General features: G+C 36.3%; 1 protein-coding gene across 2 annotated transcripts in view; it reads left to right on the top strand.

Moving 5' to 3' along the window:
- LOC123939903 (programmed cell death 6 interacting protein) overlaps positions 1-14,730 on the top strand; it is an 81,573-nt gene that overhangs the window by 40,656 nt on the left and 26,187 nt on the right. For both annotated transcript variants that reach the window (XM_046001967.1, XM_046001966.1), the window contains exons 8-10: positions 4,390-4,612; positions 5,609-5,732; positions 7,815-7,992. In XM_046001967.1, the coding sequence (XP_045857923.1) occupies positions 4,390-4,612; positions 5,609-5,732; positions 7,815-7,992 (525 nt within the window). The remainder of the gene's footprint in view (positions 1-4,389; positions 4,613-5,608; positions 5,733-7,814; positions 7,993-14,730) is intronic.

Here is a 14,730-nt window from a genome sequence, read left to right as displayed (position 1 = left end):
GTCCCATCTCCAAGTACCACCATCACTTGGAGTGTTGGAGCGTCAACATAGGAATTTTGGGGGCGGAGTGAACAGTTTAGTCCACAGCAGCAGGCATACCTTAAATTTCTAGAAATTTGGTTGCTGATAGTAAAAGTATAATGCATCTATAATTTACTGTATATTATACTTGGATCTTTGATCCACTTCAAATTTATCTTGATATGTGAAGAATGGATCCAGTTTTCCTTTTTCCAGATGACTTACCCACTTGTCCCCAAACCATTTATTTATTTATTTTTACTTTTCTTTTATTTATTTATTTATTTATTTGACAGGCAGAGATCACAAATAGGTGGAGAGGCAGGCAGAGAGAGAGGGGGAAGCAGGCAGCCCAATGGGGGGCTCGATCCCAGGACCCTGAGATCATGACCTGAGCCAAAGGCAGAGGCTCCAACCCACTGAGCCACCCAGGCGCCCCTCCTCAAACCATTTATTACAGTGACTTTCTTACTCCACTGACTTGAGATTCTGGCTTTGTCACACACTAAATTTGTCATATATATTTGGGTCTATTTCTAAACTTTTTATTCTGTTTCATTGTTCTAGTTCTATACAGTGTTAGTCATTGACTCTTTAGAGTGTTTTAATACCTGATAGGTATACATCTCTCATTTCTGAATTTTTCTGATTGTTGTTTTTTGTTTATGCTTCTATATGAATTTTTTATTTAAATATTTACTATGGAATATTTGAAAAAAAATCTATGTAATGTATGAATCATCAAATATCTGGTGCCCATGATTATCAGTATTTTGCTATTTGTGTTTCACTATTTCCCCTTCCCCTTATTTTTTTGGAGTATTTCACAGATTTCATCCTTAAGTATTTTACTACATATCTCTAACAGATAAGACTTAAAACCCTAAAACTACAATGTCATCCCACCCAGCAAAATTAATAACTGGTTAATAATTAATATTAGTAATGTAATATTATCCAGACCTAGTTTAGTTTTCCCGGATTTTTTTCTTGCTGTTTTTTACAGTTGGTCTGTACAAATCAGGATCCAAACAGGGTCCTCCCATTGTGTTTGGTTGATGTGTTTTACAAATCTTTAATTTGTAATGGCCTCCTTCTCCTTGACTGCCATATTGAATTTTCCTCACTTTCTTGGATTGTATGTTTCTTAAATGGTGTCTGTGATGTCTGTTATCTCTTTTTTGTTACTTGTATAAATATTTCAATCTTTAAAAGTGATTTTGAGTTTTTCTTCATTTTCTTGCTTGAGTTCTGTCAGTTCCTGTTGCACATTCTCTTGCTATCTGCTGTTCACCCACTGTTGTCTGGGCCGTCTGGTCCTCTGTTCATATTTTGTGTTCGTTTGATACTATGATTATACCCTTAAGTTTTTTAGTTTATTTTAGTTTCTTTAGCATGCTGTTTTCATCTGCTTTGTGAGAACATTTCTTTGGTGAATTTTCATTACCTGTTGGAAACTTACTTATATCCTCATTTTCATCCTTTTCCTCTTGGTTTCTTTGTGTTGAGGCAGATGGGATGCGTACAAGATGGTTACTTGTATTTGAATGAGGATTGATTCTGGTAGATAGCAAGAGGCTCCTAAGTGGGGAAATGGCAGCTGGGAGTGTTCCATGCCTCTTTGTGTAAGGGCGCCCTCCTCAGTTTCCGCTTCTTTGTCTCTATAAACCTAGACTGGTTGAGGAAGGACTCATAACCTCCAAATCTGTGTTTCCCGGAATTCCTCACTAGCCTTTGCTTTTCAGGGTGGTGTGTCTGCTTTGAGAGTTTGTTATTTTGTTGGCCTTTTCTGAGTGCTCACCCCCTTTCTTCTTTCTCCCTGCTCTTCACTCCTTTTGTCTACTTCCTCCGGCCTCTCTGCCTTTGATTAATCAGCCTCTTGCTCTCAGCAGTCCCCACTTGGGATGAAGCTCCTTAGCACTTTGGTTTTTCCTGTGACCCCTGGTGGCTGACATGGGCCATTTGGCTTTGCCTTTATCATCTGTTGGCACTTGTTACTTCATTCCATTTCATCATTTCCAGATTTGCTTAAAGTCATTTCCGCTCATGAGGGGAGGGGAGCTTAGCAGTCCCTTTTTTCTCCAGTGTGTTCAGTATATCTGAATACTGTAGTACTAACTTTGCTATTTGACCACATATTTACAAATCAAATGTGATAAGTGATTTAAATTTGTATATTTTCCATCTCCTAGTTTCCATTGAAGATGAAGCTTTTGTTTTGCTCTGTTGATTTTGCATCTAAGCCACCTCTCTTATTATTTAGAATAGTGTAGTTGATTTTTAGGTTTTCCTGGTATACAATTACATCACCTGTAAATGATCATTTTTTTCCTTTTTTAAATTTTATATGTCTGATTTCATTTTTTTTTTTTTGTCTTGCTGTTTTGACATATTCTTGGTTGTTGATGATACCATTTTATTTTGACTCTAGGAATGTTTCTTAAATTTTTCTGCTAAGTATATTAGCTTTGGGGGTTAAAATTTTATCATGTTAAGGGATTGGATATCTATTTTGATTTTACCAAGATTTTCAAAAATATCAGTGATGAATATTGAATATTATCAAATGCTTTTTCAACACCTATGTAGATAATAATGATTTTTAAAAATTTATTATTTGGAGAATTATATAAGTAGGTTTTCTTTTTTTTTTTTTCTTAGATTTTTTTATTTATTTGACAGACAGAGATCACAAGTATGCAGAGAGGCAGGCAGAGAGAGAGAGAGAGAGGAGGAAGCAGGCTCCCCACTGAGCAGAGAGCCTGATGTGGGGCTCGATCCCAGGACCCTGGGATCATGACCCGAGCCGAAGGCAGAGGCTTTAACCCACTGAGCCAACCAGCCGCCCCTATAAGTAGGTTTTCTTAAACTATTCTTGTATTTCTTTTTTTTTTTTTTAAAGATTTTATTTATTTATTTGACAGACAGAGATCACAAGTAGGCAGGGAGGCAGGCAGAGAGAGAGGAGGAAGCAGGCTCTCTGTGGAGCAGAGAACCTGATGTGGGGCTCGATCCCAGAACCCTGGGATCATGACCTGAGCCGAAGGCAGAGGCTTTAACCCACTGAGCAACCCAGGCGCGCCAACCATTCTTGTAATTCTATATCATTAAGCCGTTCATGTATTTCTATAATTCGGTGTTTCATACTTGCTTTATCTTCAGTGGTTACTCTGTATACATGTTCTCTGTATGTCTGAGGATATTATATATTCTCTAATTGTGGATTCCAAGGTTCTCAATGTCTCGTAAATCAAATTCATTAATTGTGCTGTTCAGATCTTCTGTAATCTTAATTTTTTTGTTTACTTGGTCTGTCATGTTGAGACAGGAATGTTAATATTTTCCCCTCTGATGAGGGGTAGATTTATCCATTTCGCATTGTAATTGTTTATATACATAGAGATTTATTAAATGCAAAGTATAAGAAGTTTTATGTCTTTCTGGCAAATTGACAGATGTTAAGCATTAAGTACTTAATTTATCCCTAACGATGCTTTTGGCTTTATTGCCTATTTTATCTGATGTTACTGTGTCTGAAACCACCTGAGTAATGCAGTTCGAGCCCTACATTTACGTGAGGCATTTGCTCATGTTATGAATTATGAGGATAGACCTTTAAAAAAAAAATACTCCTGTTGATGCTGAGATAACATGCTTCTTCGTTGCCTTCCTGTGTTAGCTGGGTCATTTTTTCATGATTCATCCTTTCACTGTCGGAATAGCTCTTCAAGGTTCCTGCCTCTATGTGAGGTGAGGGCATGTTTCTCAGTAGATGGATATGTCTCTGTATTTCAGGTCCATGAGAGCTTTTAATGTGTGTGTGTGTGTTGCATAGATTTGTTTATCGGAGAGAGAGAGAAATAGTGCACGCACAAGCTGGGAGAGAGGCAGAAGGAGAGGGAGAGAAAGAGGGAGAAAAGCAATATCCCTGCTGTGCATGGAGCCTGATGTGCGGCTCAGTTCCATGACCCTGAAATCACCACCTGAGCTGAAAACAGGATTTGGATGCTTAACTCGCTGAGCCATCCAGGTGTCCCACTTCTAATGCGTTTTAATTGCTAATCTTTTGGGATACAGAAATATTTGACAGCCAGCCTCCCTCACTGTCAGTTTATACTTATTGGCCCATGGATTTCTTTTACTTTCCTGGCAATTTACCCATGTGTTTAGAGGGATTCTGGCTATGTTTATTCTTTATTTTTGATATTTTGGTATTTTGCAGTGGGATAATTTCGACGTTACTCTGTTGACCACATTACTGGAAATACAAGTCCTCAAAGATTGTTTTGAAAAACCAATGCTTGGATCCTTGGTTGAGAAAAAGAAAACTTTTTTCTTCTTTTTTTTTTTTTAACATTTTCTGTTTAGCATGCGGCAGAATTAATCAAGACAGTGGCATCTCGCTATGATGAATATGTTAATGTGAAAGATTTTTCTGACAAAATCAGCCGTGCCCTTTCTGCAGCAAAGAAGGATAATGACTTCATTTATCATGATCGAGTTCCAGACCTTAAAGATCTAGACCCTATTGGCAAAGCCACACTTGTGAAATCTACCCCAGTCAGTGTACCCATCAGCCAGAAATTCACTGGTATGTCAAGTATTCAGATACACTTTAATCTTACTCATCTTTTCCCCAAACATTTTAATCTGTTTTTTTAAAGCTAAAATCATGTAACTGCTATTGTATGCTTTGAATATGATTTGCATTCATGTTTAAAATGAATATGAGAATCGAAATGGTGTATCTATAGTGAAATTTCAAGATGGAGAGTAAATGGTAATAAAGTATCTGTATACAACAGAATCAGAGAATTTGAAACTGAGTAATGATAGACTTTAAGCATTTGTCATTTTGTTAACATTTGTTATTGATTTAAGAGTCTGCCATTAAAAATGAACATTTATAAATATGACTTTAAACGTATAAACTTATGAAGTCATAGTTGTATGAAGTAAATATTTTCCTTGGATGTTGTAGATACATTCAGTATATAGTAATCTAGCTGAAATTCCAAGAATAATATTCTAAGTTATTGGGAAAGTTATTTTCTACTTAGCAAACAAGATGTGTTTACCGTGTGCCAGGGATTCTCTTAAGTACAGATGCTAGCTCAGAATTCATATTCTTGCAATAGTCCCATGAGATATGTACTCTTATTATCCCCAGTTGACTGATGAGGTTATTGATTCACAGAGTGCTTAAGTAATTTTTCCCAGTGTTTCAGAGCTAGGAAGTGGTGGAAGGAGCTGGAAATCAAACCATGGCACTGTAGGCTACTTAATCAGCAAATGAACAGTGTGTTTTCTTACATATAAGTCGTCTTTACCAAAGATCTCATAATGTCAATGACAAACACATCTTAAAAAGTTAAGAACATTAAGATCAAAAGAAAAGCTTCATTGTCATTGTCCCTGAATATAGTGATCTAAAAATCCTCTTCATTATTGTACTTTCAGTAGTGATTTGGCTTTGATTTTTAAGTATTTGTAGATTTTTATGTGAATATTGGAAAGGGAATATGAGCATTCACTTTATAGGTGTTTTGTTTTGAAATTTTGTTGAAATTTTCATCCCTAATTTTAGATTTGTTTGAGACTATGGTACCTGTGTCAGTACAGCAGTCATTGGCCGCCTATAATCAGAGGAAAGCTGACTTGGTTAACAGATCAATTGCTCAAATGAGAGAAGCCACAACTTTGGCAAATGGGTAGGTAGAGCTTAACTTCCATGAATGTATCTCTAAAGTTCTAATGTATCTGTTTGAGTGTTTTATAACTAAATAGTTTATGAACATTTTAGTTTTCTGAGCTTGCAGATGAATGTCAAGAATATGTGAAATAGCAAATATACACCTATGTGCACTTCTTGTGGATACTATATATTTATTAAGCCCTAGTAAATGTATTTGGAATAAATTTGATTACCGAAACAAAGAGAGTAGTTTTGGCTACTAATTTGCATTGTAGGGAATATTTATACTTGTAAGTTACGGTACATGGTATATTCAGTATTCTGAACCAGTTTTTGTTGCTGGTGGATTAAGGCTAAAAAAAATAATTCATTGGTTTTTAAAATATCTTAAGTATAATTTTCAGTAAAATGCAACAATACACCTATTTTAAGTGTATAGTTCAGTTCTTTCTGATAAATGTTCATACCCATGTAACCACCACCACCATGATCAAGATAGAGAATGTTTCCATCACCCTAAAAAGTTCTTTCATGCCTCTTTCACTTTAGTCCTTCTTCCCCTGGCCCTTAGCTACTGCTCTCTGCTCCTTGTCACTCTAGGTTAGTTTTACTTTTTATACAGTTTACTATAAGTGTAATTATTATAGCATGTGTATTATATTATGTGTACATTACAGTATATAGAATATTGTAGTGTTGCTATAGTATTTATAGTACCTATTGCATATACATTATATACTCAGAATGTGTTGGACTTCTTTCACTTGGCATAGTGATTTGAGATTCATCTATGTTATATCAGTTTGGTCCTTTTTATTACTGAGCAGTATTTCATTTATAGTTAAATAACAGTTTGTTAATTCTACATTCACTGTTGGTGGACATTACAGTTGCTGTGAGCACTGATGCATAAATCTTTGTGTGGACATGTTTTATTTCCCTTGGGTGAATACCTAGGATTAGAATTGTTGCGTTGTGTGGTTGGTGTATCCTTAACTTTATGCAGAATAATAGCCAGATTGTTTTCCAGAGTGGTTATTCCAGTTCATATTCCCACCCGCTCAGCAGCACTTAGTATTGTCAGTCTTCTCGTTTGTTTTCATTTTAGTGTGTGTGTAGCAGTATCACACTGTGGTTTAATTTGTATTCCTGTGATTACTAATGGTGTTGAGTAACTCTTCATGTACTTATTAGCATTTACATATCTTTGTGAAGTGTCTGTTGAATTTTTAGCTCATTTTTAAAAATTGAGTTTTTCGTGTTCTTTATGTATTTTAGAGCAAGTCCTTTGTCAGATATCTTTGAGTCTTCCTTCCTTCCTTCCTTTCAAGATTTTATTTATTTGTTCTTATCAGGGAGAGAGAGAAAGAGAGCAAGCAAGAGCTGGGAGAGGGGCAAAAGGAGAAGGGCAGAGGGAGAGAGAGAAGCAGGCTCCCTGCTGAGCAAGGAACCCAATGGGGGACTCAGTCCCAGGACCCTGGGATCATTAAGGCAGATGCTTAACTGCCTGAGCCACCTAGCTGCCTCAGATTTTGTCTTGTAATTACTTAGACCAAAAGAAGTTAAGTTTGAGCTCTGAGCCCAAGGTAGCTAGTATTTTTTTTTTTAAGATTTTATTTATTTATTTATTTGACAGACAGAGATCACAAGTAGGCAGAGAGGCAGGCAGAGAGAGAGAGAGAGAGAGAGAGGAAGAAGCGGGCTCCCTGCTGAGCAAAGAGCTGGATGTGGAGCTCGATCCCAGAACCCTGGGACCATGACCTGAGTCGAAGGCAGAGTCTTTAACCACTGAGCCACCCAGGCGCCCCGGTAGCTAGTATTTTTTAATGTGCATTTCTTACTTTTTGGTTTTTAATTCTGAACTGTGAACTTAATTCTTTAACAGTTTTGTTTTAATTTTATCAACACTGATTTTTTTTTTTTTTTTTTTTTTTTTTGCTTCCCCCCCCCCCCTTTATCTTTATTTTTCCATTGATGAGAGTACTCAGCTTTTTCGGGGTGTTAAAACTTCATTGCTATTGATTAGGATATATAAGAGATTAATGTTTTAAAGATGATTTAGACCTCTAGATGACTTAGTATCTCATTTTTTTTCCAGGGTGTTAGCTTCCCTTAATCTTCCTGCAGCAATTGAAGACGTATCTGGAGATACTGTACCTCAGTCTATATTGACTAAGTCCACGTCTGTGATTGAACAGGGAGGCATCCAGACTGTTGATCAGCTGATCAAAGAGCTACCTGAACTGCTACAAAGAAATAGAGAAATCCTAGATGAGGTATGTTTTAAGAGATTTGTTTTTTCAAGTAAAAACTGTTTGCTACTTGGTGTCCAGCAGGGATTAGGACTGGATGCTTTCTTCTCTTGGGTTTTGTAGGGTAATACTCACCATCCTGATGAACTTAATGTGACCCAGAACTGCCTTTCAGCTTCCAAGAGGAATTCTGATTGAGAATGGGTTCATACATGTCTTAAGGGTTTATAAATACAAATTAATGAAACTCATGGACCATGATGTAATATGGACCATGATGTAATACTGTGAGAAATTACAATCATACAAACTGTTCAGAGCCTTCAAAACTAATGATTTCTTTGAAAGATTAGATTTCTTGGTAAATGTGGAATCAGACTAAGGAAGTTAGGCCTTCAAGTGTTTTATAAGCCCACCATATCCATCTTTCAGTGGAGAGAGCATATTTTATCAATAGGAAGTTTTTTGGCTGAAGTCAACTGTTTGACAGTGTTATTTTTTTACTGTGCCTTCACGTCTTTCCCCACATTTATTCACTTCTTTCTTTAGTGATAAGTATAGTCAAAATGGTTACGTTGGCTTTTGCCAGTTTAGGAGTCACGTTTTTTAGTTAAATTCTGTTGTCGGTGCTTTAATCCATGTTTTAATTTTTCAGTTAATTTTCAAAGGATGTTTATATCATTTACAAGTACTTTGGGACAGGGGTATAGTACTTAAGTATAGTTTATCTTGAACAACATGGGGTGGCAACCCCCATGCAGTCAGAAATATGAGTATAACTTTTGATTCCCCCAAACATAACTACTCATAGCCTGCTGTTGACTTTGGAAGCCTCACTGGTAACAAACAGTTGACTGTCACGTATTTTGTGTGTTATATATATTATATACGGCATTCTTAGATTAAAGGAAGGTAGAAAAAGGAAATGTTATTAAAATCGAAGAAAATCTTAAAAAGTGGACCTATAAAGCTCAAACCTGTGTTATTCAGGGGTCATCTGTACTTGAGACAGTGTGAACCTTGGGGATGAGGATATTTGCCTCACTTGTTTTTTTTTGTTTGTTTTTTTTTAAAGGATTGCCTTTTAAAAGGGTTATTATTATACTGAATGATATGATAGTGGTAGTGGCATATTAGCTATTGGAAACTTAAATGAAAACTTACCTGCAGTATTGGCCTTCAGAATCTGATTCATGAGGGGTTCTACATTAATTATACCATCAGTGTTATCAACCTCATCTATGTAGATGTAGTCAATAAAAAGAAAATTGAAAGCAATTGATGCTACATAGTTCAGTACCAAAGCCTTGCTGTGCTGAGCTTGCTAGACATGCAGAATCTTAGACCCTATCTCAGGCCTTCTGGATCAGGAGCTGCATTTAATAAGATCCCAGGGTGTTTCGTGTGCACATTAATATTTTTTTTTAAAGATTTTATTTATTTATTTGACAGTCAGAGATCACAGGTAGGCAGAGAGGCAGAGAGGAGAAAGCAGGCTCCCTGCCAAGCAGAGAGCCTGATGTGGGGCTCGATCCCAGGACCCTGAGACCATGACCTGAGCTGAAGGCAGAGGCTTTAACCCACCGAGCCACCCCAGCGCTCCTGCACCTATTTGACAGATACCGCTCTTAAGGTCATAGATTTATTCATGAGAATGCCTTGTAGTCCTTTAAAATTTGTTGATTATTAGGTTAAGCAAGCTTGTTATCTGGTGTTGCACTTGAAAGGACATTAGAATAGTAGATAGACAAAGGGAGAAAAAAATGGAGAGTAGTGTTTAAGATCACACGTTTGTGAAAGCAGCAAGAAGTAATTGTCTGATGGGAAAAGACAAACACTGGAAAATGCAGGTATAGCAAGTCAGTAGCAGTCTGGGGCATTTAGTAGGTAAAAGTTATAATAAACTATTATTGAATATTGGAGTTATATTTGAACTTGATCCCCAGTTTTTATTGTTAGCTGTCACCCTGGGCAGATTACTTAACATCTTCATGTCTCAGTTTACTTATGGAAAAAAATGGGATAATAATATTTATCACATAACATAGCTTTGAAGTGGGATCAGGCATGTGCCTGCTACTTAGTAGTTATTTAAATATTGCTATATTTCCTTGATTTTAAGATGTCATTGGTTAGAAGATGTATATTTGATTTTGAAACAAGTTATGGAAAAGAACATTGTCTCTTGAAATGCTATGTCAGTTGTGAGCAGCATCTTCATTAGAAATACTGATGTGTAAAAAGTTTATCTTATAATTAAAAACTGGCTTTATTAACATGTATGGTATATGTCTGTTGTCTGCATATCTTAATACAAGGTACTTTTGTTTATCTTACTTGATGTTTCTAACAGCCTTGTGATGTAGTCACTGTTATTCTGTCAGCTGTACTTGGAGAGTCTCGTTTTAATTAAGTTGTGAGTTGAGAGAAGTAAGGTTGTGAAGCTGGTCTCTTTTTGAGTGTTCATTTCCCTCTGGTAGCTTTTAGAAATTAGGGCTGATTTTCAGAAATATTCAAGTATTCACTAATTTTTTAATTTAAATAATAAATTTATCTTCACTAGGGAACTGTTGGGCCCTATTAACCTTGGATTCCTGTCCCTGGATTCTTTTTCTTTAGTTACTTCTTTTTCTCTGCCCTCTCTTAATGGATTTCTGTCAGATGGGTGGGGGTTCTTTTGGTGATGATCAGTTTTCCTTTCTTTCAACATTTCTTCCTCTTTTTCTCTTTGTGCTCTCATTCTTCCTGTGAGACTGGCTCAGGCCGGCCTTCCAGTTCAGTAATTGGTTATTTAGTGTGCTTTTTGTGCTTTTCAGCCACCTTGAGAGTTGTTTTTCATTTATTGATACCTCTTGTTTTCAACATACCTGATTCTTTTAAAAAATCTCCTGTACTTCACAACTGCATGTCTGTTGTTTTTGAGGTAAAATTTGCATAACAAAATTCATTTTAGCCTCTTTACAGTGTACAGGACTGTGGTTCTTAGTATGTTTGCGGTATTGAGCAAGCACCAACACTGTCTAATGTCAGAGTTTCCATCACCCCAAGGAAACTCTATTCTCTCTAGCACTCACTCCAGACTCACTAGCAGTCACTACTCATTCCCCCTTGCCCCTGCTCTTGGCAGCCACTCCTCTGATTCTGTCTCTGTGGATTTGCTTATTTTGGACATTTCATATAAATGGAATCAGAAGCAGTATGTGCACTTTCACCTTCTGTCACTTAGAATAATGTTTCCAGGTTCATCCATGTTGTAGTACCAGTACTTCATTTCTTCTTATGGTTAACACTTCATTGTGTGGATGTATTGCATTTTATTTATTTGTCAGTAATAAATATTGGTATTTTGCTTTTTTAGTTATTAATAATGCTATTTGTGAACAAGTTTTTTTTTAAGCACCTGTTTTAAATTCTCTTGGGTATATACAGAAGAGGGGAGTTGTTGGGTCATACAGGAATTCAGTGTTCAACTTTTTGAGGAACTACCAAACTGTTTTCCAGAGTCGTGGCACCATTTTACATTCTTACCAGCAGTGTGTAAAGGTTCCAGTTTCTTTACATTACCTTTCCAATCCTTAAATTATTCAGGTTTTTTTTTTTAAATTTTATTTATTTGTCAGAGAAAGAGAGAGCACAAGCAGGGGGAGCAGCAGGCAGAGGGAGAAGCAGACTCCTCAAAGAGCAGGGAGCCTGATACGGGGCTCGATCTCAGGATTCTGGGATCATGGTCTGAGCTGTAGGCAGACCTTAACTGACTGAGCCACCCAAGGGCCCCTGATTGTTCTGTTTTTTAATTATAACCATCCTTGTGGGTATAAAGTGGTATCTCATTGTGGTTTTGATTTCACGTTTATATATAGGAAATCCTAAAGTTAATAGTTTGATAGGGATTGCACTGAATGTTTAGACCAAACTGGAGAGAGTATTGCCAATCTTTACAATATTAAATCTTCCAATCCATGAATATGAACAGAATGTCTTTCCATTTAGTTAGGTTTTCTTTAATTTCTTTCAGCAGTGTTTTGTAGCTTTTAATGTACAAGTCTTGCACCTCCTTGGTTAAATTTATTCCTAAGTATTTAATTCTTTTGGTGCTATTGTAGATGTAATTGTCTTGATTTCCTTCTTGGATTGTTTATTGCCAGAATATAGAGTATAGATTTTGTATGTTGATTTTGTATTCTGTAACTTTACTAAGTTTGTTTATTATCTCTAATGGTTATATTGTGAATTCCTTAGAATTTTCTTCATTAAGGTCATGTAATCTGCAAGTAGAGATTGTTTTACTACTTCTTTTTTGGATGTCTTTTTATTTCTTTTTCTGACTTAATTGCCCTGGCCAGTACAGTGTTGAATGGAAGTGAGAACAGATGTTCTTGTCTTGTCCCTGATCTTAGGGGAAAGCTTCCCGACTTTCACTCTGTGATGTTAGCTGTGGGTTTTTCTTTCTTTTTTTTTTTTTTTTTTAAGATTTTATTTATTTATTTGACAGAGAGACATCACAAGTAGACAGAGAGGCAGGCAGAGAGAGAGAGAGAGGGAAGCAGGCTCCCCGCTGAGTGGAGAGCCCGATGTGGGGCTCGATCCCAGGACCCTGAGATCATGACCTGAGCCGAAGGCAGTGGCTTAACCCACTGAGCCACCCAGGCGCCCCTAGCTGTGGGTTTTTCATAGATGTCCTTTATGAGGTTGAGGAAGTTCTTTCCTATTCCTAGTTTGTTGAGTTGTTGTTGTTTTTTTTTTTAATCATAAAAGGACATTGGATTTTGTCAAATATTTTTTCTACATCTTGACATGTTCTTACATTTTTTCCTTCATTCTTTTAGTACAGAGTATTACATTAATTGGTTTTTCGATTTTAACTGTCCTTGCATTCTTAGAATATTCTACTTCGTCATGGTATATAATCCTTTGTCTTTTGTTTCTGTTTTTGTTTTTAGAGAGAGTGCTTGCATATGCACGTGGGGTGGGGAGGGGCAGGAGGTAAGGGGGAGAGAGAAACTCTTAGGCAGGCTCCATGCTCAGTGCAGAGCCTGATGCCAGGACTCAATCTCATGACTCTGAGATCATGACTTGAGCCAAAATCAAAGAGTCGGATGCGTAACTGACTGAGCCACCAGGTGTCCCAGAATATGATCCTTTTAATTTGCCGCTGGATTTGCTTTGGTAGTATTTTTTTTGAGCATTGTGCATCTGTACTTACATATTTGATCTGTAGTTTTCTTGTAATGTTTTTGACTTCCAACTTGTTTACCCTTGTGGCTGTGTCTTTTCTAAGCAGCATGTAGCAGAAGTTGTCTTAATTTTGTTTGACTGTGTTTCTGTGGAGGGTTTCTGTGGAGGGTTATATGTTTCTGTGGAGGGTTAAGTCCATTTATATTAACTGATTATTCATATTATCCATTTTCTGCTATATTTTGTAATTTCTATGTCTCTTTTTCTTTCTGTATGTTTCCTTCTCTTTTTTTCTTTCCCACCCCCATCTCACTTTTTCCTGGTTTTATTGCGTAGTTCCTCTCTCTCTCTTTCTTTCTAAACTTGCATAGAAATTGTATACTCTTACTTTTCTTCTTTAAAGTTTATTATGTTGTGTCTGGGTATGGATTTTCTTCCATTTAAATTGCTTGGTATTGATACTTTATTGGATCCAGTGAATTTGAGGAATTGAATCTTTCATCCATCTTGGAAAATTCTTAGTTTTCATTTCCTGGAACATTTCTTTTTCCCTATTGTCATTAGTAATTCTTTCTGGGTTGCTAATTATATTTAAGTTGACTCTTACCTTTCTTTCTTTCTTTCTTTTTTTTTTTTTTTGAAGATTTTATTTATTTGAGAGAGAGAGAGAGTTAGTGGGGTGGTGTAGAGGGAGAAACAGACTCCCCTCTGAGCACAGAGCCCGAAATGGGGCTGGATCCCGGGACCCCGATATTATGACCTGAGCCAAAATCAAGAGTTGGATGCTTAACCTACTGAGCCACCCAGGAGCCCATAACTTTATTTTCCATGTCTCTTAAGCTTCTTATTTTCTGTTGCTCTCTGCTTTATTGTGTGTAATTTCTTCCTATTTGTTTTCCCATTCGCTGATCCTTTTCAGTTATATCTTAGCAGCTTTTAAGTAGTGATTAGCTTCCTAATTTTATTATGTTTTTCATCTCTAGAAATTCTAATTTAGTCTTTTTTTCAGTTCTTTCTGTTCTCCTTCTCCTGTGTCACACTTTCAATTTATCTTTTACTCTAAACACATATTAAATATATCTTATATTCTTTATCTTGTAATTCCAGTATCTCTTGTCTTTGTGGTTTGGTTCTGTGATTTGTTCCTTTTGCTGACTCTTGCTCATCATGGTTTGTTTCCTCTTGAGTTTGGTGGGTTTTTTGTATGTTTCTTGTTTTTAAATTTTAAAACTTTAATTTTGAATAATTTTAGACTTAACAAAAAAGTTTTAAATTTGGTACAGAGTTCTTTACCAAACTTCGCTTAGAGTTAAAATCTTAGGTAGCCATGGTTCATTTGTTAAAACTAAGAAGGTAACATTGGTACAATATTATTACTCAGATTTTACCAGTCAGTCCATCAGTGCCCTTCTATTTCAAGATCTAGTCCAAAATACTCCATTGCATTTAATGTTCAATGATTTTTTCTTTTTATTATGAATTCACATTTCCTGGAACTTTATATGTGGGAATTCTTTGACGTCTAGGTTTTAAAGTGAATTCTTCTAGAGAATTTTTATTTTATACTGTTATTATTATTAATTTTGT

Source organism: Meles meles, chromosome 4, assembly GCF_922984935.1.
Source record: "Meles meles chromosome 4, mMelMel3.1 paternal haplotype, whole genome shotgun sequence".
Taxonomy (NCBI): Eukaryota; Metazoa; Chordata; class Mammalia; order Carnivora; family Mustelidae; genus Meles; species Meles meles.
The sequence above is the reverse complement of the archived record's forward strand: the minus strand, read 5'-3'. Positions and strand labels throughout refer to the sequence as shown.